This window comes from Clinocottus analis, unplaced genomic scaffold (assembly GCF_023055335.1).
Source record: "Clinocottus analis isolate CAN_PGR_092001 unplaced genomic scaffold, fCliAna1.0.p SCAF_1, whole genome shotgun sequence".
NCBI classification, from domain to species: Eukaryota; Metazoa; Chordata; class Actinopteri; order Perciformes; family Cottidae; genus Clinocottus; species Clinocottus analis.
The window spans coordinates 18403783-18428393 of record NW_027175820.1 but is presented as its reverse complement, the minus strand read 5'-3'; the positions used below and the strand labels follow the sequence as shown (position 1 = coordinate 18428393).

The window sequence follows — 24611 nt, the reverse complement described above, 5'->3', positions numbered from 1 at the left end:
CAAGAAGAGGGAAGCAAAGGCTATTATTATGATTAGAATTATGACTTTACGTCTTTTCTTATCTAATACCTTTGAGCAACCTATTGAACCTGTAGCTCCTCAAAAGCAGGTCTATTCTCGGCCAATAATAGAAAACTATACTTATACAGAACAGCGCCAATGTGAAGATCAGGAATGGTTATAAAACCTCATCCCTACGATTAGGATTGTCAAGCTATTATCATGCCAAAGCAATGAGTTATTTGACTCAAATATTCAAACTCATGAACTGCGTTAAGACATCATCAGCTTTAGTAATAGTGCTCCAGAGATGAATTGAATCACCATTGGCTCCATCACACTGAACCCAAGTCATTTAAACGAGACATAAATTCTATCGATATGAAGATAAATGAATGCAACTGAAAGTAATCTGTAATTCATGGTATCAAAACAGTATTTGGTCACGTTATCAGCTCCATAACCGGATGTTGAAACCATTATGGCGATCCTTTATGATGCAGTTCTTTCATACTTTAAATTGTGGCTAAAACAAATGAGATGGCATCGGAGACGATAAGAAAACCCCCAACTTACTCAACACATATCAGGAGCGTTTACATTTAGATTTTCTATCCCATCAAGAGTCGCAATATTGATAAACTGCACTGGAGGCTTGATTACATCCTTTGATCACTGATGTTGTGTTCAAATTGTATTTCCTGTCTTTTAACTGTGATTCAATTTCTTAGTTCGTTGAGTTTTTACCGTCAAACTCTTAAAAGGGGAAGACATCCATTATTAATTCCTGTCAAGTTTCACCTTGCGAATTAAATGTTTGGGCATAACCACTGCACCAAAAGACTTCAAGGCTGTGGGATAATCCTAAAGCAGTAGTCTCTTCATGTTGGCTTGCATAACCATTTCAATGTAAATGCCATGCGTACCATCCCCTCTCCGCACCATGCTGACAAGCCTGGAAATTAGCTAACGTGTAATGCAGCACCGTATCTGTGCTCCGCATTCACCACTCTCGTGGAGGCAGCAGCCGGTGTGGACTTTGCTGGGATGAAAAAGATGAAAATGGAATATAGTTTTACTTTGTGCAATTGTGTGATGACATGGTGAAATCCATTTCAATGAGTCTCTCGACCCTCCTCACTCCATGCACAATTAATTTGATACAAGCTAGAAGCATAAATCCTCCATGATTACGCTGCGTTCAAGACAACAGCAATGAATATTTTCATCTTCCCAGAACTCAAGAACAGCAGGAGACAGGGAAATTAGTTTTGCTGTATTATGTAGATGTTGGTGTATTCTGCAGCATCGACAGGATTTAACAGTGGAGATATACGTGCAGAAAGGTTGGGCCGGTCAAGGTTATTAAAGTCATTTATTTGTTTATTTTTTCAAAAATTACATTTTAACAATTGCAGGTGGTCTGTCTGTCTGTATGACTACAGATATTAGTCATACTGTGTCTCTTGAGAAGTGATCCTCTGAGGTGAGACAAATTGGTAATGATCACAATTTAAATGTAATCGTAGCAAAGCCTCCTCCTCCACAACACGAGCACAATTAAAAGCGCGGTCGTTCAAGCTGGAAAGTGGCCAGCTGTTCTGGGTTAATAGATGGGCTTGGCCAGACGTCTGCGAGGTGACCGCTAGCTGGCAGCCGGCTGGATAAGGTTGCAGATTGTAAGTGGACATGTACTTTGCTTCCCCTTGTGTGCAGTTGTCACGGGAGATGATGAAGCACCATGAATCTCCCTCTTTTTCTGTCTTTAGCACCCTCGTCTCGCCCTTATTCTAACCTTCCTAAACATTCTTTGTCTGTCTTCAAGGCCAAAGCAAATGTAGTGCTGACACGTGGGCACTGTCTCCCTGCCCCCCTGACTTTAGTCACAAGAGTGGAGTATCTCTATTGACTCAGGGGAGTTCAAGGACTAAGAGATCATTATAAAAATAAGAGGGAGAAAGAGACAGCAGGAGCCGGAGACCATGCCCTGTGATAACCCGTAACCCATCTAACCACATGTTATCAACAGTACTTACTTTGCACTACCATACTATACACTTAAAGACACGTGGCCTCAAAGCCAAATTTAAATCAGTGCAGCCACAGGCTTTTGACCTAGAATTACCCAAAAAGGCATGCTAAAATATGTACATTGCTCTAAATATTCATCCAGTGTGTCCCGGTTACAGCTATTTCTTAATTCAGTGCTGCGCTGCTTAGTGGTTTCATTTGGCATCTGCTCTCATTTCCAGAATCAAAAAAAGGAGCGAAAGAGCAAGATGGTGGGTTGGTGTGCTCGGTCAGCCACAAATGTTACTGTAACCTTTCCTGTAATCTGTGCAGTCGAGCTGTGTAATGGATGTTGAACAGAAATGTTGGTCAGAAACGGGCAGTAAAAGCGGAGATGCTCGCTCATAAGTCGCCAGCTTCCATGCATGCACTTAATTGAGCATGAATTAACCATGTGTTAATGTATATTTAAAATAAATAAATATTGGATTGTGCTATATTTGATTGACAAGTCCTTGATTATAGGAGCCATTAAGTCATGGAGTCATTTTCCAATCAGAAGATTGACAGTTTCTCCAGTCCAAGCCCAAGTGTCCTTGTGCAAGACACTGAACACCCAATTCAGGGTTTTGTACCTTGCCAAAGTTAGGAGTTTTAGCCCTGAGTTTGTCTACATCAGCAATGTTTGTAAATATTGCAATGAAACAGCCTGTATTATGAAATATGATCGATTGAGAAAAGCACAAAGTGCTGATTTTCCATCTGCAACTCTAACTCATGAATTATGTACGTGCACATACTGTACCTACTTCATAATTTATATAGTCAAACAAATGACTGATTGGGCCTCAAAAGTGTTCACTCTCTAATGCAAAATGGGAATAAATCAGAGTGTGTGAGCAGGACAACAACTGGTGGGTAGTGTTTGCAGCATCTCTGATACAACCCATCAAAATGCATATGAAATATCTATTTAATGGTCAGACATTATTTGAATAGTAGCGAAAATTGGCATCCCATTAAGTGCCGTTAATGTTTCACTAAAATGCCCTGGGTGTTTCAAATGATGCTCATAATTGTGTGAGATGTAGCCAATATATTGCTGGACCACAGTTCAAGTTATGGCAAAGGTTACTTCAGCAGTACAGTGTCCTGAAAGCCTGAAAGCTTTAATGCAGTATAAATGGAGGGGGAATACAGGAGTGGAGTCTCTTGCAGCTCTCTCTTTGGCCTGATTAGTATTCTGTCTGCAGTGTAGGATAAGTTTAACCAATACAGAATAAGGAACTGGACACAACTGACCAGACATGAACTGCTTCTATACTAGCTGGAGGACCAGTGCTTGTTTTTTGTGACAATTCTGCCGGGTGGTTATTGCACTACTCTACTAGATTATAATGATACTTACTCTCCAATTTACATGGGATTAGGGAGGCCTTTTAATCAGTAGTTTGAAGTATGAATAGACATGTGAACGGACCTGTACCTTTAAGAGCACTTAAATGCAGAGTTGATCCTAAGATGCCTACATCTGTAGCTATACTATTACCAGTTGGCCACAACTGAAGGAATATACGGGGATAAATAGACTAAATGTTTTGTAACGTTTCAGGCAGCAGTAGCTTTTAGTTCCTCGTCTCTCTATTGTCACTCTGAACATGTTACTAAGTGTCCTCCGATGTCGAAGGCAGATGCTCCTGCAATCACTGCAGTCTATCCAATTCATTAGCCTCCAGATACCCAGCACTGATCTCAAAAACTCACCGTTCCGCTCCGAGTAATGAAAGTGGCAATAAATGGATAGCTTTGTGGGGAGCGGGAGAGAGTGAAAAAAGAAAGGGCATGCATCTATCAATTAAATGACAGGGGCAGAGTGTGTGCGGTGAATTAAGAGAATCCGATGGCCTATTTTTCCTCTCCCATTGGAAATCATCAACACTAAATACAGCAATAGCAGATAAAGGAAGGAAATCCAATAAAGTATAAAATGGATGGAAAATACAGCCACTGGCTGTCACGAAAGTTTAAAGCAGGTTTGTCGTCAGAAACATTCTTCGCTGCTTCAAAATGGAGTCTCACGGTTACGAGTTGCTCCGGCTTTCTGCGCTGCACCTTTCATCAAATAAATGATATTTCTAAATTAAACCGCTATCCTAGATTCTTTCTTTCTTCATGGCTCCCAATATTGCGAGCACACAGCACCTCCCACAAAGTCCAACATTTTCTCCAGCGGTTCAAAAACATGAAACATTTCTGACAGTTATTTTGACAATGAGGTGCAAAAGGAGGGTAAGAAGTGGGTGTGCTGAGTGACGATGTTGTTAGCGGTGCCAGCGTTGCTTTTTCCTTCTTTCCTTGAAGCTTGTTTTTGCCTTTTAATGGCTCCATGGCCCTCAAAGAGATGATATCCAACCCAACCTCCAATTGTTTGCTGTCTCTTTCTTGCACTTATCAATATCAGGTTCAATTTATCTATCTCTTTTTTTGTCAGTCCAAGATAAAGGACAAGCATATTCCTGAATAGAAATTTAAATCCAATTTTGGAATTTCATGGATCAGAAGTGTTAGAACCCAGAGCCTTTGTCATTCTAAGATGATTTGGTGGTGATTATGCAGATTTACCCCTACACACCTCATTAGAGTGCAAAACTGTTGACGTTGCAGTGCTCAAACATTATTTGTTTGTTCAAAGATGTAAGGCTTGGTTGCACCACATATTGGTGTGCAGAATCCCAGATGCGGCTATGTTTGGATACGCTCAAAGTTCAAGCAACACAATTTGCTTCTTTTTTTCTCCTCAGGGATATTTACTGGTGTCTCAGGATCAGGAATCAATAATGTATCACGAAAAACAACATATTTATCTAACTTTGTTAGCCCCGTTTTTATGTTTGAGTGCATAATAGCAAGTTTAAATGTACGACTCAGACTGCAACCGTGGCGGTAAACAGCACGGCAGATCACATGGCTTTGGTAACATAAGTTTGTACGCGCGAACAAATAAGAAAAGAATCAAGCGATTTAGCTCAACTTCAACAATACTACTATGACATACACTGGTTAAACAAGCGTGTCAGCAATGGGGAAACACTTGCTCTACATTAAAACCAATTCCAGACAACTTGTGTTCCAAAATGAAAATAGTTAAGGCTTATGGGTTTGCTCCTCTCTTCCTGAGCTTACACTCATACATATGTATAGTGCTGAGGCAGGCAGCAGTGGACTCAGAACAGCATGAGGTTGTGTTTTGCACTGTGTATATCTAATTGCCTGACCACCAACAGTTATAACCAGATTTAAATCCAACATTAAAGTGTTTGCTGTGCTGTTTTCCACTTCCCGGCCCTAAAGCCAACCTCGCTAGAACCCCGTGGAGGCGGGGCAAAAGGCGCGTCTACCTGCGGTGGGTAGAGGCCACCGTCTACCTTTTAGCAATCTGTCAATCAGGCAGGCACTGTTTCAGATCAAGCCCCTGTTATCTCTCCTGCGGAATTTGGCTTCAGAACAGTTTCTCCACTGCCAATTTTATGTCCATGCAATTAGACTGAGGGAGACGTAATGGTGTCACCCTCCTCCAGGTGTCCGGATGGGCCGCATCTGGTCTGGTCAAGCAGAGGAGAGGGCGTTTGACAAAGTGCCTGTTTCTAGAGGAGCACTCATCCAGGAGTGCCACTACGCCTTCACATGGACGTGTCAGAGCAGCAGATTTTTGTGTCTTTTCGCTGCAGGCATCAATTAGTCAAGCTGGAGAGCTTTGTGTGAGATTTAAATTCGCAGCCATGTTTTGTGCAAAGGTCACACTTTCTCTTGCTTGTGTCAAAGTAAAGCACGAACCAAAAGTTTTGAAACTAGAATCCCTTGCATGTGATACTTTTTTTTGTGTTTTGTTCTATTTGAGAGAGACACACAACGACCCTGAAGAGCATGCTATTTTACTGCACGCGAATGACAAAAAAAGGAGCACGTAATGTCAAAAAAGGTTTATCTTTAGTTATTAAGCTTTCATTCATCGCTTTGCCTGATGTTCTGAAACAATAAGTCGTAACAGCGCCAACTAAGAAATGAAGAATCAAAGTGGGGCTTAGTGATGGCAACTTCGCTGTGGATACAAAGCACGGTGCGACTTGCTCCCAAGCAGAAGGAAAGGGTGCATTGATCTTTACAAAGTGGTGTGATAAGTAGAGGAAAATAATTTAGGGTTTTCATTCACATAGAAAATGTGCGGAAATATGGCTATCGCTCACAGGCTTGCCAAGAGTTTCCTTAATTGATTTGGGAATTTCATTGTTTGTCACGGCACAGAATTCACCACAAAGAGTTAACATGTCGCCCACCCTGTCTTCTGTCTTCATGTTTTGTTCAGATCTTTCAAGCGGCAGTTCTTTTTTTGACCACTTGTTTTACGAGATGTTAGTTTATTCTTAAAGACCCCTCAGTTATAATAATAGGCCCAGTTTCAAATAATCAATTAACAGTGGAGCATTAATTACGCAGAAGTAGAATCATGTATTGATGAAAGTTATTGAAAAAAAACATTATATATAATATATATAGATGTTTTTTTCAATTATATTGTTTTTTTTCATTATACATGCAATGTAAAAACATTTACTTGCAATAAATGCTGCAAAAATATGTAAAAATGCTCCGATGGTTTGCAATAAAATATCTATTTGAATACAAATGTAGTATTGAAAATAGTGTATTCCTTGTAAGCCGCACCTTTAGCCCTTCATTCCATAAAAACATGTTTTTGTCTTCCCAAACTGATGCAACATTAGATTATATTTTTGAATGACCATCTGCCCTGACATTTTGGATCAACTGAAATTACAATATATATTAATTTTAAGGAGGCACAAGGCTCTCCAGTTGGTGTATTGTTACTTGAAAGGCATTTGCAGATTTTCTCTTTCTTTTTTTTAACCTAAAAATGTTCCTTTTGTGCCATCACAATTTTAGCTACTCCCAGCCCATTTATTATCGCCTCCATTTAGGTCATCGCAAATGTCATTGACCAAATGTGGACCAAAGCTATTTTCGATTGTTACAAATGACTCTGCGAAGCAGTCGTGACGCAAAACAGGTGGCTCCAATGCTTGTGAAATTCCAGCATCAGTTAAAAATATGGAAGTTAAAAATAATAGCAGCAGATAGCAGCCGTCCTTGTCTGCTCCCAGTGCAGACAAAGTGTTAAATAGCGAGATACAGGATTTTTTTTTATTGTCGTGCATCTGAGACTGTTTTGCAGTCATAGAAATATGAACTGTTGACCCTCTGGCTCACGCAGTCCACAGAGGAACACACTTCCCTCTGTACACAGCTCCAGCTCTGGAAAAAAAATACTGTTGTCTGCAGGCCAAGAGATAAGCCCTCTCTCTTTCCTTATTGCTCTCGCTCCCCCCCCCCACACATCTCCATCCCCCCACCTCTCCATCCCCTTGGCTCCTCTTCGCTTCCCTTCACTTTTACCCTGCCTCCAACTCTTCCTTCTTCTCCACATCATTTTTCTGCCTTTAAATATTTCCACACCACGCGCACAGAGACCTGTGCAGACTGAGTCGGACACCGGATGCCCTGCTATTGTGCTGTACCGTTGTCCTATTTGTTTAGTGCTGACAAAAAGCTCCCCACAAACCCAACAATGTGTCTTCACCCTCACCTGACTCTGAAAGTCCTGACTAAGGGCATACCATTCCATGAAGCTGCCCACTTCGCCAACATGAACAGCTGATTCTTAGTTATAATCCCAGCTATGACCTTTATAACTACACCGTGGAGGTCATTGTTGCAGCTCAACCTTTGCTTCATCTCCTCCTCCTCCTAATCCCTGTCAATGGCGTCAAACATTAGGTAAATTAATAAAAACATGGTGTCAATAGGTCAAGGCACAGATGCACACACAATGGTTTGTAAATAGTGATTGATGTGGTTGTGCCAGAACATATGTTTTCACCAATTACTAGTGCTATTTATCAATCTAGATTGTTTAGGTGCAAGTTGCCACTTTGCAGACATTGTGAGCGGTGGATTATTTAAATAACCGGTTCATGATTTCCAGACAGATACATTGCTGGGAAGTTTTTGACGTATTTCAGGGAAGGCAGATAACTCAACACTATTACTTACAACTCGCACCAAAACAATCAAAAACTAATTCATAAATAGCACTATAGGTAAGATTAAAAACTGTTTTAGGGGTTAGCTGTCCCTTAGTCACTCAAAATGTTGTTGACACTTTTGATCATTAAAATTTATTCATTGACCATTGAAACTGTAATTTCATGGCCGGGGTCAAGGTGGCCTGCACTGAAATGATCTTTTATTAAAATGTGTGTTGATCTAAAATTGATCAAATCAATCATGCAGTGAACTTGAGTGGGCTTAAAATGATGCTGAACTATTGTTTCGATTGCTTTGTTCTGTTAGCTCGTGGACAACCATATCAGAAAACAAAAATCCCCACACATATTCAATAACTTTACAAGGTCCTTCACTCGAAGAAACTGTTCATACAGTCCGCTCCAACACGAGCATACGGGGTGAGGGGACTGACCCACGCAGCCGCCAAGCATGGCCAGAAAAATAAATAAAAAAGGAGACGCTGTGAGCAAGTTGCGAGGTGCGCGCGCCGCCCCTAGCTTTTATTGCGCCACAGGGTTTCAGAGACCCTCTGACTCCCGCGTGCGTTAGACTGGATTGCAGACATCGCCCCTGACGCCCTTTACGTGGGCTGATCCCCGCCTTGGCGACCCGATGCGGCAGTAAGGACAGTGTGCCCCGGTGGACAGTCGCGTCGGGAGCAGCAGCGACAACCTCTCCCCCGCGAAGGAGAGGCCGCGGGTACAGGCCTCGAGTAGAAGCACCAGCACCCCCAGGTGCAGCAGCAACAACAGAGCTGTGGCTTGTTTAGGATTACATATGACTGTAAATGTTTAAAAAAAAAAACAGTAACATAATCAGCATTTCACTCACCAGACGCACATAAACCTGTGGGAAAGGGGTCATCAGTAGGTCCTGAGATTTTAGGTTCTAGGTGAGACGCTAGCTTCACTGACCAATCGCAGCGCATGTTAATGGTCACGCGGGCCCTATGACCAATCACACATCTAGGGTCTCGAGAAGGCTTTTCCATGTGTAATAAGGCTAATCTTACATAAATAAAAAGAAGTGAAATGTGATAGGATAAAAAATGTTGTTAAACAGGTCCCATAAGAGGCCATATGAGAGGCCTGAAGGAGCAGAGGAGGCAGCTGTGCAATAAGAAAATAAGCTAAACAGGAAAATTATAATTATAATACATGTAGTGTATTTGTAAGAAACAATTACATTATAAAAAGCTATAACATTTAATTATAAAAAACAATATATTCATATATATATATAATGTATATACAAACTCTAGATAATTTTAGAAACATCCTTATTTTAGAAATATAGTGTCACAATGTTTGAAGCATTGCTGGAAAACAAAAGACAGTCCAGAAGGTTATTCACCCTGGGAATTTGCTCATGCACGTTCATCAGAAAATTCATCAGTAAATTCATTTTTTCCAATCTGCTTTTTGCATAATCATAATTAGGATTTTTACTTTCTAATCAAAACCTGCAGCACACAGTCCGCCATGGCCCACATCAACCTACAATCCCATACCAAGTTAATATCCTTGAGAATAACAGACCAAAAAGTCTCATTATAATTTTCACTCTTGGCGACCTTGCTGTATCATCTACTTTGCATCATGATGGCCATAAACTACCAACTGCACAGGTGACTGCCTGGTTGACAACAGATATGAATCACCTAAACAGTTTGTTGACATGGTCTGTCTTCTCTGCTGTGCCTCTTTCATCTAACCATGCCTTGCATTAGATGAGGTGTTGTCATGCTATTAACATTAACAGTGGTGGCAGCCATCCATGCCGTGCCACGGGCAGAGTGTGAGCTGCCAGTGCAAAGCAACACGAGACCGAGAGGGGAGATTTCAGAAACATGGGGCACTGTCTTTAAAGATGCTTAACAGGAATTCCTTTTGTGGGTTTTATATCACAGAGTCAGAGATTGTCGGGGTGCCTTTACAGGGAACCACAGCGACAATAGTGAAACATGTACAAACATTATGATAAAGGTCACTTAGAAGCTGAATTCTTGCTGCAAATTTAACTCATTGACATGGCCAACTTATTCTAATGCAACCTCAACAACTTCCCTACCAACACTTACTGAGATAAACCTCACTCCCTAGTGGATAGATGGCCAACCCTGATGAATTGCAGCACCACCAGTCCAATTTGTAAGTTGACAACTAGCCGCTGAGGAAAACAATTAAAGAAATGCTTCACAGAAGCTCTGAAATGTAGGAACCTACGATCATTGGTCACAGTCTCCTAGTCCTCATTTATACAACCGACTCTCAGCATGCAAAGAGGCTTCCTGAATGAACAGGTATTACACCTTGATGTAGCTGTGTGCCACTCTGTTTTAGCTGGCTTTATTCCATGTGAAGGTTCACATTTTGTGATTCTCAGACTTAGTACACCTATCCATGATGAATCTTTTTGGGATTAACTGTTTTCTTGATGAACAATACCTTAGCTCTTCAGAGCCCAGATGGCTACGCTACTGCAGGGTAAAGATATCCAGAGCAAAAACCCTTTTAGAATATTTAGATTTATTTTAAACTGTACCAGTATTAGCAATTTCAATGTATCACATGCTTAATAAGTGAAAAACAAAATGTTCTGATTCATTCGATAAAACAGGTTCATGATGCAGATTAACGATGACACTGTGGGCCAAATTCAGACAACCTGCTTTGATATTCAGACAGACAGGCACCTCACATAGTGAAGTAATTACTGACATTTAAATGTTAAATGGATCTCTCTCTAGTTGGCATTAATTAGGTAGATTAGAAATAAATCCCAGTGTGGGAATCTACTGTTTTGGCATTTCTGGAGACCTGTTGCAAAGTGCATTACTTTTGTATTAGCCTATTATTTCTTCCGGTATGTGTTATCTTGCATACGGAGAAACTAATGCCAATTTTACCAATCCCTGCATTATTGGCCAGGACATTGATTCAGTTGAGTCTAATTTTTGCAGTAAATCTAGAAACTATGTCATTACTACTGTTCTGCTGCTGTTCGACGTGTTAGCTGCTGAGACATACATTTTTGTGTCTAACCTTGTATGCGAGCAGGCAATCCTGGCTTTATGTGTTGTACGCTGCTGTAGTGTGTCAATCACTGGTCGCATTGAACACTTGTGGTGATTGGTTGCCAGCAAAACCATTCAAATAGGGTTTTTTCTTCTTGATCTGGGCACAAAAAGGATTGATTGAAGGTATTCTTTGACTAGAGAAGTTTCGAGTACTACCTGGAAATTAGTAATTTCAGTTGAAAGCAGTGTGTAAAATATGTGTTTGATTGACACTTCAGACCCACTGAAAACCTCAATAGTAACATTGCAATTGTGATTCAAATGTTGTTTAAAAGCATACTATTGGCAAGCAGTTGTCCTAATTGAAATTGGAAAACATTTATTCACAAATATGAATGGTGAGTGCGAGAGACAATTTTCTGCCGTAAATGACACAGCCAGATTTTGCACAAAGCAAGCCATTCTTCAACTCTATTTGTGGACCTAAGAGTTGATCCAATGCCTTCCACGAGAACCTGGATTAAAGCAGGACATTGTCGCACCTCCTTTTGGATACCGGGACCGCAATGAAAAGAAGTCGAGCCAAGGTCCGTATGTGGACTTTGAGCGTGTGTAGATTTGTCTGGTTAGTCAGAGGCAAGTGTTGCATTGTGTAGTTGTGTGTAATTGTCCTTATCGTTAACAATATAAGCCTTGATGTTGTGTGTGCAAAATGAGTACATCCATGTTGCCTTGGCTTCCGTCCAAGACATCTTGTTGCACTTGACGGGAGGCGAGAGATGGGATCCCTGGGTGTTTTGAACACAAAGAACCCCAGCAGCCCCTGATAACGGGAGGGGGGGCTGAATTCTTCATCAAGAGCTCTTCCTCACTCTCCATGTCCTTGTACTCCCATGAATCAATACAAGAGCCACAGATGTGACATAGCAAAACAAAATGCACAGCCTTGCATTACAAGAGCAAATAAGTCAACTTTACATGTTTATAACGCAATTCAAATACAAATATATACATAAATATGACTCAAGAGGACATAAAAAGTGAATTGAGAGAGCTCCCCACGTTAGGAAATATACATTTTTATATCCCTAGCTTGATGCCACACATGATTAGTGCACCTTTCTGGAAAGTTTAGGACCTACGGAATCTGCCAATACAATAAAACTGAAATATGACTTACTTATGGATAAAACAATATTCCACACGGCCTTACTTGGTATGTACTGATGCATCTGCTTGAGCAGAGCCCCTCTGTTGTGGAACTAAAGGCGTCCAAGGTGCAGGACGAAAGTTAGGGCATATTAGCTCTCAGCAAATTTAAAATTACGGTTCACGAAATGTGCACTAAATAAATTACTAATGATATTTAACTTCACTTAATCAAAGACAAACTTTGCAGGGATACGTTTTCTTCAGTCAGCTTTTTTATAGATCAGATTTAATTTGGTTGCTTTTTCTTTTTTAAATTGGTACTTTGTGGCTGTGTAAAGAACGCCACACATGCTGTGAATTGTACCAGCAGAATGTACACAAACAATAATGTCATTTATATAATGTCAATTCTATAGGTACTAGTTAAGTGCAGTGATTTCTCCTTGGAATTTGACATTATTGTATTTTTGCCAGGACAAATGCTCTATTAGAAATCAAAGTGAGATATGAAAAGGCAAGTATTCTCTTTTTTTTTAGCTATCATGTGGCCATGCCTTTCAAATCCCCACAGACATATATACTGTTGACATGTCTGATAGTGACAATGCTTTAGCAGCAATGCATCATTTATCTTTGGAGGCAGAATATATTTTTAATTTGCGTATTTGCTGTCTCGAATGCAGCACGATCAATAAAACAAGTTAAAGTAAAGAAAGGACAACCAAGCAGATGTATCAAAATTTATAGACCTTAAAAAATGAGTTTTCCATGGCGGAGTGTCCTAAATTTGTCCTCTGTGTCTGTGTTCTATTTTATTTTATTTATTTATTTATTTTTACCAGAAATGATGGTAATATAACAATAAAAATAATGCATTTAATTTATTATTTATCAGGTACAGTATATCGAGTGAAATTTACCTGACGTTAGTGATAGAGTAACTATTTTTAACGTGAGTGTTCATGGGTTAAGGCCAGAGGATACAGATGCTTGGTGTCCCAGCTCAGTTCAGCTATTTCTGCTTGTTAAAACTGAACAATCTCATTGGAAACTGGGTTGATTTATGATGCATCACCGGCTACGGCTAAAAATAAAAGGAAGGAGCAAAAAAAGCTTCTTGATGATCCTTCAGTATAACACACTTCCAAAGATTGTAGCTGGATTAAGATGCTACACTGGTTAGTGGGTTGGACCACGCTGCCCTGAGCAATTTCACAGGCTATGAAAATTTAGGAAAATATAGCCTTTCTTCAAATAAATTTGTATACCTCATTATTCCGTACGTGCAAATGTGCTGTAAGTAAAAATTAGTATCCACACCTGGTAAAAGAGCCGAACTAATGGAGAGCAAGCTGTCCCTCTGCGTACAGTATGCTTTGACACAATGAAGTGATGTAGCTATTCTCGGAGGCTGCTTGTGCACTTCGATGGATGCCATTTTTCACACCATTAACTGCAGCCTACTGGTTTTATTCACAGCACAGAGATGGGCCAAAACAATCCTAAACACGCCCACGAATGAGCAACAATTGCAACAATTGATCTAAGCTGTTCCACCCAGTCTGTCGCAATTCTGTGTAGCATGAAAAACCATTATCTCCATCCATCCTTCTTCTTTTTCTCTCTTTCTTTCCCCATCTCTCTCACACACTTTTCTCTGTCTTTCCTTTTTTCCGACCTTTAACTACTCTTTTCATCCTATTCAGCTCTATCCATGCCTTGGGACAAGCGAAAGAGTTTCATGGCTGAATCCCAAAGTACAAACATGCATGGCAAAGTGTCACTGCTTTATCTGTAGCTTCATGGGTTAGTTGATAAAAATCAATGAGCATGATGAGTGCATTTTTTGGAGTGTTTACCTCAGCAAAGTTTTAACCTAAAGCCCTCATTACAGTCGATGCTGAGTGCAGAGCTCGCACAGGGAGGCAGAGCTCAAAGGGCCAGCTAATCCAGTGGGTTTTACAGGCATGATGGGCTAGTCAATATGCTGGGCCTGCATTCTAAAGAAGCTGCAGCTCCACAGCAGAGCTAGGTAAAAGAGGCTCAGGGGAATGCTTTGCATGATGCCGCTTTATTCTCTCCACAGCACTCAAGGTTAGATGTCGCTAAAGTCTTAACTCGTTGTTTACCTCTTTTCCCTTCCCTCCTTTTGATTTTTTTTAATATATAAAATAGAGATCTCGGAACTACATTTTGATATTGCTGCCATTGCAAGCTGGTTTTGGTAAATGCCAAATGCACGAGAAGTTTTATACCTTCTTCTTTCATTAAAGCAGTGACGGGTTGTATTTATACAAGATTATCTGTACATCAGTGAGGTACATTTGGTTTCGTACAACCAAACATGATCAGAACTGTGGCCATGTCCGAGTCGATTTTAAATTAGTTCAACCAAGAGATGATCTGACATTTTCACTTCAAATCCCGAAGCAGTATTTCTTCAGTCCTGGGAATAATTGAGTCTCTGATTCATTCTAAGAATGGACACATTTATGTGGAGCTCAGCTCAAGGCAGCAGCACAGGTGTGGAGATGGCAGGGTGTTTTATGTTCAGCAAAGAATAGATAGGGCTTGAGGTACCTTGTTCTTGTTGTTTTCCTGAGCAAAGAGAGCTCTGCTGGAGGCTCGTCACCAAGTTTAATTTAGGAATTTAATTTACACACACAAAAGAGGTCAGACAAGGAGGAACAAATTGACAGACACAGCAGGCAGGTACTTGTCATTTCTTCCAAATAGCTTTTAATGAGAAGAAACTCTTTGGCCCAGGGATGTCAGGTGGAGGAGTACTTCCCTGTGTGAGTGGTTAAGTTATCAGCATTACCCACCGAGTGTTGTTGGCCTGCTGGTCGACATGTTCACAGATCGGAGACCAAGCCAAACCCTCCCCTCAATCTGAATTAAATGGACTCTGGTGGAGAACAGACTGGGCCATCTTTATTAATGGAGATCACTGGGCTGCGGTCAACTGGGCATTACACCCACATCAATGGTGGCCAATTCAAAACTGATCCACCACGACAGCTTTGGGACTTATTGAAATTTCTGATTGAAGGCATCCATTTGGACAAACAGAATAAACCAAGATTGTGTACTATTCAGCCACATAAACTCATCATTAATTGTTTAATTAAACTAGGTTTTTATTGACAATGTAATTAGTTAAGCATGCACAGGCACATTAGAAGCACTTCTTAGTGATATGCAATTATTTTCCTCATATCTTTCTGTGGCTAAAAATAGATAGATGTACTTAAATTGTAGTACAACTTTATCCAATGAAGACATCTGAAAATTGTGAATTCTCGATACAATTTCTTACTTACTAATTTATTTATATGATAATTTGGAAATATTCTATTTTATTGTTTTACGCGCCTCTGCACTGACCCATTCCCCGGCAGTTTTGGGCTCCACAGGAATCATCCAATTTTTTCCACAATATATTTGCCATGCGTTTAAACATTACCCAACATAATCCTCTGTAGGATCAACTATTTCATGGACACGAGAGTGCGTTTACCAGCATCCTTTATATTGTTCTAATCCCTGAGCGAAAGTGCTCGTGATTACTGGAGTCCCCCTCGTGGTTAAATGTTGAAGTATTCTTGCTCGGCAGTTTTGGGCTCCCTACCCTGCTCAGCAGCAGCATCAGCAGGGGGAAACAAAGTGAGGAGAGGATATGGCCCCCGCAGAAAGAAAAAAAAATGGTCCTTTTGATTTTGGTTTTGGTCTCCCTTGGGCTGCCTCTGGGTTTGGAAGAGATTTGGTTCAGTGCTGAGCGCGGCAGCTTCCGCAGAGAAGCGACTGTGTCATAACTGGTTTCAGTCTCGATAAGGAGACACCGCTGGCTGGCTGGCTGATCTGGGGCCAGCTGCTTGGATTCCACACCAACCTTTAACAATGCAGCATTTAAGCATGCTTCAGACATGAAAGAGTGTCTCACTGTACACTTCCTGATCAAATCATTCACAAAGCAGTTCTTTTGACGGACTCCATTTTAGCACAAACGTCCTAATTTGACAGCCAGGCCAATGAGATCATGCGGCCGGCATTGGGTGATGAATAGAAACTGAATAGACCACCCCTTTTCTTTAATGCACATTTCAATGAGATGTGCTCCTGCGGATTTAGTGGTGGGCTAAGCTAGTCAAGCTCAAAGTTCAGTGTTTGTTCAAGAAACAAGCAAAACCTGAAAGGCTCTTAGTCCTGCAGCTGCTGCTACTCACAGGTCACTTCCAGTAGATCAAACACATTCATCATACACTTTCAAAAATCCATTATACAGTTCTAAAACTGCATGGTGGCCAGTCTCATTAATAAAGCTGTTACTCAGGAACGTAATTCCTAAAAAGCTGACATTTGGAGGACGCAGTTTCCACCTGACAGTACTGTTTTCCGTTGGCCTCCCTCCACTGTCTTAAGGCCTGCAGCTGAGTCCAAACAGTAAGCCAGTCTCCAGCATTGTGATGAGCATGTGCAGAGAAGTACTGCAAGGCTGACTGATAGGCCAGTGTCCCGGGCATGCTGTACTCTGCCACTGATAATTGCTCTTTGTCCAGCTTATATTCATTCACTCCTCTCATTTGGAGCTTTAATTCAACGAGTCCTGATTGCCTTTCCTGTGTTCATTTGTCTCGAGCCGTTCACAGACGTGCAGCATCGTCTGCTCGATTCTCCGAAATAACTACATCCACACGATAACAGTCTGACGTGAAAGTGAAATTCAATGTTAGCACAACTCAAAATGTGAATTTTCAGAGGTTACGTTGCATTCTCTTTGGTGCTATTATTTTCCCTTGTTCATCCTCACATCTCAAAGTCCAAGGTTACAATGATACCAACCTTAATTGTTCCACTCCTGCCAGTGTTATTATGACAAATGGAGTAGTTTATCAGTATTTCATCTTCCATTTCCTTTCCGTAGATCCTTCTTATTTTAGTCGTGAAGCCTGCCACGGAACTTACAAGCAAGACAAGCTGCATTTGACTTGAAGGGCTTTTGAGGGGCGCAATCTTGGAGCGGAGCAACCAAACTGTGTGTGCTCTGCGTTACATGTTTCCTTTGACATGTAAAGGAGATTCATGAACTGAAGCTGTACTGTATCATTGGCAAGCAACTGTTATGCTTTGCATCTTTAAATTAAAGGATCACTCTCATAAAACATCTGTATTTCTACACATTTCATATAGATTTTATCAGTATGCATAGTTGTTGAGACAGTCTATTCAATAGTTGAGTGGTAGGTAACCACATGACATGGTTGCTAAACATATGTAGATTTTAAAAACTCTTCAGCCAAAGAGCCGAATGAACTAAATATATTGTATTGCACGTTTGTGGTTTTCAAACTGGTGTCGAGAGCCAATCAGGGACTGCTTTGTTGTTGTTATTGGCTGTTATGTTAATCCGTTGGTATGAAGATGTTACCTCTCTACCCGGTAAAATATAAAACCAGCCATAATGTGCTCAGAGACCAGAGTGGCTAAAACTCCTATACTATTATAATATTTGACTGAAAAAAAGCACAGGCCTCACAAACTGTACTTAAATGGAAATTTTCTTGCAATTGCTTTTTAATTTAACATTAGTGATCTGTCATTTCCAGGCTCCCCCTTAAATGGCTTTTTGCTTAATATTTGCTAAAACTTCATATTTAAAAAAGCGTACAGAATATGAGATTTTTCGAGTCAAATTTTGAAATGCCACACATAATAACAGTGTAATGGTAGGTTCACCACAAGGTTTGATTAGACTGCACTTAGAGTGCGGTTTGTAGTAATCCAAAATCAGAATGATGTCTTGCAGACATGTACGATCAATGGGAGACCCTTTTTTTTAAAAAAGAGGTTTGTGCCACTTTAGGGTGGAATCAGTGGAGGTGAAAGTTTTTCTAAAACAACAGTTATGGTCTCTTATTTTTTTCTCTTGTATCAGCATCTAATCACTTTGGTTATTGCTGCTTGTTGATGTCAGTTAGCCAATACCACATTGGGCTGAAGAAACTACAAGTCATAAGGGATGGATCATTTGGATCATCATCTTGTTGCCCCCCCCCAGGACTTTTTCACAAACCAAGCTAAGCAAAATCAATTTACAAAAGTTTACAATTTTTTTTTTGTTTTACCTGCTTTTTTGGATGTGAGATTCCCCTCAGGCCTCGTTAAAAATCCTTTGGAGCTCGACTATTTATTCAATAAAAGCTGGTATACTTTGCAAACCATTCAAAACGTACTGAAAATCTGCAGAACATACATTATTTTAATGGTTAATGCGTGAGGCCATAAAGACCTGATGGCTGAAACCTTACTTAAAGTATGGACTAAATAAAACATCCCATATCCAATGCACTCCCCTTTGAGGCAATGGAAACTCAGAAAACGTTCTCTAGTCGGACGCTTTTGCAGTTTTACTAATGATGTGTTGCAATTGAACGTTTTAACCACTTTTTATATTCAGCTTTTGACCAATTGGCACAGGGATAATGTAGCTTTGTAATCTCAAGCTATTAGTATCGCAAAGTAAGCATTATAACAGAACAGTAAGTTTTTAACTGTTGGGCATGCTACATGCTTTGGAGCGCCATCTTTAACTCTTCACAGCACTGCAGCATCTACAGTTCCCACGCGAGACCTTGTGGGTGATAATCAGTCATTACTGTTCCCACACTGGGGTTATTTATTTCACTACATTCATAAGGCAGTTCATCATTTATTTATTATGACAGTTGTTATCTATTATAGTGTTCCTTTCATGTGGCCAAGAATGAGAGATTTAATGGAACATTAAGCTTCCATGCATCTGATAGCACGACACTGACTCTGTTTCTTCATCTCTCTTTGATTCCGTTTGCAAGGTCACCAAATTGCAGGATATTGATACGAGCATTATGACTGCCACTGAAGCTTATATGATTCCTCAGCCATTTCAATGTGTGGGATTGTGCTTTCCCAATAAAAAAACAAGACATTTGAGCCACTATGCAGAGCCCTCTCTAATCGGGTCTGGGATAAGAATGGTAGTATTCGTTGCTGGCAGAGGCTCTGGCCATGTTTTTGTTTATAAATAGCTCCAGCCAGCATTATTCCACTTGCAGTTGTCCCATAATCATCAATCATGCTCGCGCCAAGCCGGCTTCTACTCACCAGAGAGAAGGTGCACTGTAAGCTGTGCCCTTGCACCTCCAACTGTGCAAGTACATAAAGTAGAGCGTAGTGAGTAGGACATAGTGTGTGAGAGTGTGTGTGTGTGTGTGTGTGTGTGTGGGATTTGTGCGGAGATGGAGTGAGCTACGGCAACTTCACCCCGGCTGTTCAAAACCCTACTCCTTTCGGCCTTTACATGGGCTAACATTCACTCTTTTGCTTCTTCAACACATCGGGAAACACACACACACACACTCACACACACACACACTCACACTACCTCTGCACGCCTGATCTGTTGCAGGTGGGAGGTTAATCATGCGTTGTGCTCGGAGGATGTGGGACGGGTCAGACACAACTGTTTGCTCAGGTTTCATTTGTCTCTGTCTCTCTATTTGCTTTCATCTTTCTCTTTGGAGGAGCTTTGCAGGAGGAGCTCACCGCATTGTGGACACTGCAGGGGTAAGATCCTAAAAAGATGATGAGGGCCATTTTGTAGTCTCACACACATGAACATATGTTGTCTGATTATCATGTATTGGCACACGTTTGTTTCGGCCATATACTTGAGAGGCATGGAAGAGCACACGCATGGTATCTTTCTATGCTGATCCATATTCAAACTGTGTACTGTACACACACGCGCACACAAATCTCCCAGTGTTACCATGGCAGTTGCAAAAATACAGTAAAAAAATCCAGCTGATCCTTAACAAAATGGTTATATAACTATTGCCGCGCTAAGTCTTGTATCTTATCAAAGCTTGCCTCTGTGTTTCCTTTCAGCTCGGCTTTGCTGCTTTTCAACAGCGCTTCACATCTGCCGTACCTCCCACAAGACACCACGTTTGTAATTGGCGATAAGCAATTGTTTGATTGGAAAGGGAAGACAGCCTTGCTGTGGCTGTAATCAACAAAATCCTCCTGCTCCTAAACAAGAAAGTGAGATCTCATCACTTTCAAATCTTAATCAAAATCTCCATGCTGCGAAAAATCATTTTACACTCATTAAATGCAGCCTACTTGAAAAGCACACCCACATTCTCTCCTTACCTCCGTCTCTTCATTCCCCCTGTTCCTCTCTAAACCCCCCCCACCCTCCCACCTGGTAGAAGACTCATATGTGTAAGCTTTTGAACCTCACCTCCCGGAGTTCCTTGGCCACATCCTTGAGCTCTTTGAGAATGCCGTCCAACTGATCGATCACCATCTTCATGTGGCTGCGGATGCGTTCTCTCGGGCTGGGGGTCTCAGAGGTGTCCCGGGCCGGAGCTCTGCTGAGGGACATCCTTTACAGGGCGACGTGGGGCCAGCGGCCAACAGGCTGAGGGCGTGGGGGAGCCGAGTCGGGGTCCATGTCTTTGGCTACAAGGAGCCTCAGTGCTACTGATCCGAACAGGGGCCCCGGCCACGCAGGGAGACCTCAACATCTTAAAAGCACCGTGGCAGCAAAAACACCTTGCCTCGCTCGCACACTCGGCACAGGGTCACACTCTGACATCCATGCCCTCTGGTAGATGCTTCCAGAAACGGGGAGAAAATGAGCACGGGAAAAGTCAAACGCTGTACATCCATGGAAAAGGAAGAGACAAAATACATGGGCTAAAAGCTGGTTTGAAACTCTTACATAATCGTGTTGAGCCAACTCATCTCATGTGTCAGTGTGTATGTTTGAAATTGTTCCCGAGGAGGTGCTATTTAAAACGCCTGTCTATACAGGGAATAGACTTTCTCTCTCTTCCACTTGCCCTTTTTTACTTGTGAAACACAGTAACATAATTGCAGGCTAAGATACAAAAGAAAAGCAGAAAAAGGGCTCCATATTGTACTTTCTTATAGAGAAAGCTATCCAACATAGATAAAAAAAATAAAATAAAAATAGAACTCCCAGCAGTGGCTCAATTCTTCAAAATGACCGTGTTCTACATTATTGTTGGCCAGTGGGGACACAATTTGCTTTCTAAATATAGTCCTTTAGTGAGGGCTTCTGTCTTTTTAGAGAGGAAGGACAGATCCTGTTTGGAAAAAGGGGATATTCCTCTGTGCTGTGTGGCGTTTCCCCCCTCCAGGAAAAATGAAAAGAATTCAAGAAGAAACTCACGTCAAAATAAACTTTGCTTCACAGCCATTTCCTTTGCAGAGGATGACTTAATCATGTTGTCCTTCATTTTCTCGTCCATGAAAGGGAGGAAGGCAGGTGTGGGTCTTTTCACAGAGCGTCCAATCTCCCCCCCAAAGCAGGGCTTATTCCAGGTGGCTCGGGATCAGAATGAATTGATTTCCAAGCCGGCGGGACGTGACTTGTGATGAGAATTTGTGGGGGCAGAACAAAAAAATCATGGTGTCGATGAGACACAGTTAGAAGGAGGCCAGGAGGCGAATGAGCACCTTCCCCTGGAATTTGGGTGGCAGCTTGTCTTACGCAACAGCGCTCCTCTCAGAAAACACTGACCCACAGCAGTCCACAGGGGTGTGCCCAAAAACTAAAGGAGCAGAAACAGAAAAGGATTCTCTTCTCTCCTTCAGTTGTTGCTAAGGGAACCTGGTCTGCCTTCTTGTGCTGTGATTGGATAATTATTTTACTTCTTATCCGTATAGTGTATATTTTCTCCGTAGACTTTTTTTTTTTTTTTCTTCAGAGAGGCAGAGAGCTCAGTGCCATCCAGCAGGAAGAGATAAATCCCATGAATGCTTCCCAGAGGAGCCCTAGAGAACAAGCATGGGGGAGAGCTTCTCGCCAAATCCAGGGCGATGCCACTGCCACGGGGTGCGCTGGCCAATCACACATGGCACCTGGACAGACGGGAAGAAAAGCAATCACTTATTCTCTCATGTCTTATCCTCCTCTTTCTGTATATTCCTCGCTCTTCCTCTAAGTCATAGCAGCGGTGGGGAAAAAAGCAACGACAATAGAGTGAAGGAGACTCAAAGATGGAAGGGAAGTAACTGCGTTGATTTTTAGCTGCTGTCAAAATGCATCTCTTGCCTCAGCAGCACTTGCCTCACCTCCACACACACACACACACACACACACACACACACACACACACACACACACACACACACACACCTACTCACCTTTCCTGTGCATCACTTTGCTGTTGCTATGCCCAGAGCTCTCACTGTCCACACACAGCAGGATCATTCATAACACACACAACCTGCTGATTCTTTAGCAGTCCCTCTGTCGCACACACTAACATCTTCGCTGTTCTCTCTTACTCTTTTTCTCTCGCTGTCTCACACTCTCTCTCTCTCTCTCTCTCCCTCACACATACAGGCGCGCACACACACACACACACACACAGACACACAGATCTCTCCCTCTCTCCTACTTACTGTCTTGACAGAGAGGAACGCTTCTATCAGCAGGGTTATTTCACTTTAAAGCTGTGGCTCATCAGAGGAGGAGTAGAAGTGGAGGATGAAGCTGTGGAGGAGGCAGGAGGAGGCAGGAGGCATGAGATGGGAACGATTAATGGCCCTAATAGCACTCTGAGAAGGGAGAGAGGAGGCTGAAGATGACTAAGAGCCACAGTGGCGAGGAGAGCTCCTGCTTCCGTTTGTGATGCTGCCGCGGCCGCTACCATCACTCAAATAACTGCTGCCGAAAAACACACCACCCGTCATTCCCGTCAGCGTTCGCCTGCACCGGGAGGCAGCAGACAGAACGGCTGAGCTACTGCTGTGAGGAAGGAGCTGTGTGATAAGAGCCTCTCCCTCTCCCTCTCTCTCTCTCTCTCTCTCTCTCTCTCTCTCTCTCTCTCTCGCTCTCCCCCCCTCTCTCTCTCTCTCCCTCTGTCTGTCTCTCTCCCTCTCCCCCACCTTTCTGTCACTCTCGCTCTTTCCCTTTCTCCGTCCCCGTCTCTCTGCCCCTGCGCCCTCACTGTGTCCTCGCTGACTGTCGGATGAAGGGAAGCTGATGCCAGAGTTTATCGTGGGGCTCAGGCTCCTACCAGCACCATTCGGCTGTTCTGCTGGGCTCTGTGGAGGAGGAGCTTGGCGCTTTAAAGGCACAGTGTACCACACGGTCCCTCTCCTCAGCACCGCTCCTCTCCCACCTCCTCCTCCTCCTCCTCCTCCTCCTCTCTGCTGGCGTCTACACTCCCCCACTATCTCCTCTCACGCTGTCTATCTAGTCTTTGTCACAGTTCTATCAAGGCTGTTATATCGCTCTTAAATCAAGATGAAGTCTTCCTCTGCCTCCAGCCAAGCAGTCTCTTGGGGCGAGGTGTCCAAAATTCCCTGGCTGTTACATCATTAATATCCAAGGGAGGTTGGTGTTTGATGACCTCATCTGACTGAGAGACAGAAATAGGGAGGGAGGACCAGCATGACTTTTTCCTTCCCTAGTCCTCTTCATCAGCATTTTTTTTTCAACACAAAAGCTCTGCATAACCCCACCAAAGGCAGTTATCTTAATATGAAATTAGTTTTCTGAAGGAAATAATGTAACAGTAAAGCAAATTCATATAGGCAACTTCTTGAGCAATGCAGGGTTTTGGCAGATATCTGTACTGAACAGCCAGCGGCTGGATGCATCCCTTTACATAATTGTAACGAAAAATGCAAAGTGGATTCAGGTTAGGTGGATCCTCCATGCAGATTAATTTGTTCCGGAGCCCTCAGTGCTTTTCCTACTATTAGCATCGCAGCCATTTTGCTTACGCTATTTGATTGGATAGGCTGCAGTTTATTACATTGTCCTTTGTGTGTTTTCTTTGATTGATACATCATTAAGTTTGGCTCTTTAAAAATATGTCAAACAAATGCTTCATATTCAATGGTAGCCTCATCTAAGTAACTCGTCACTGTGTCATCTTAGGACTTTCAATATGTGTATGTTCCTCAAGATTCCAAAGCACGTGAGGCTCTATGTGGACTTGGGGTACTGCAATGGCATATTGTACCTTTCCTTGTATTTACACATGGCCTCTGCAGTTTGCACAGACAAGATGCGTCTCAGAAACTGCTCTCTGCAACAGGTGTCCTTGAGCAGAGATTCCTTTGTAGCTTCACTGCTTATTCTCTCTGCACATATGGGAGGCTTCCTTCTTAGAACACAGCAACAGTTCCCAGCACAATTTGTTCTTGCCATTGTGTCCTTTTTTCTTGACATTGCAAAATACCTTTTTGTTTGGAA

At 42.0% G+C, this 24611-nt stretch overlaps 1 protein-coding gene across 2 annotated transcripts in view; it reads right to left on the bottom strand.

The window, feature by feature from the left end:
* Window positions 1-23440, bottom strand: part of insyn1 (inhibitory synaptic factor 1) — a 44507-nt gene extending 21067 nt beyond the window's left edge. Inside the window, exons 1-2 of one of the 2 annotated variants that reach the window (XM_068601178.1) lie at window positions 22808-23440; window positions 20613-22261 (exon numbers count right to left, since the gene is read on the bottom strand). In XM_068601178.1, the coding sequence (XP_068457279.1) occupies window positions 20613-20756 (144 nt within the window). In that variant the 5' untranslated portion in view covers window positions 20757-22261; window positions 22808-23440. The other variant, XM_068601258.1, reaches the window with a different exon arrangement.
* Between the last annotated feature and the right edge of the window lie 1171 nt (window positions 23441-24611).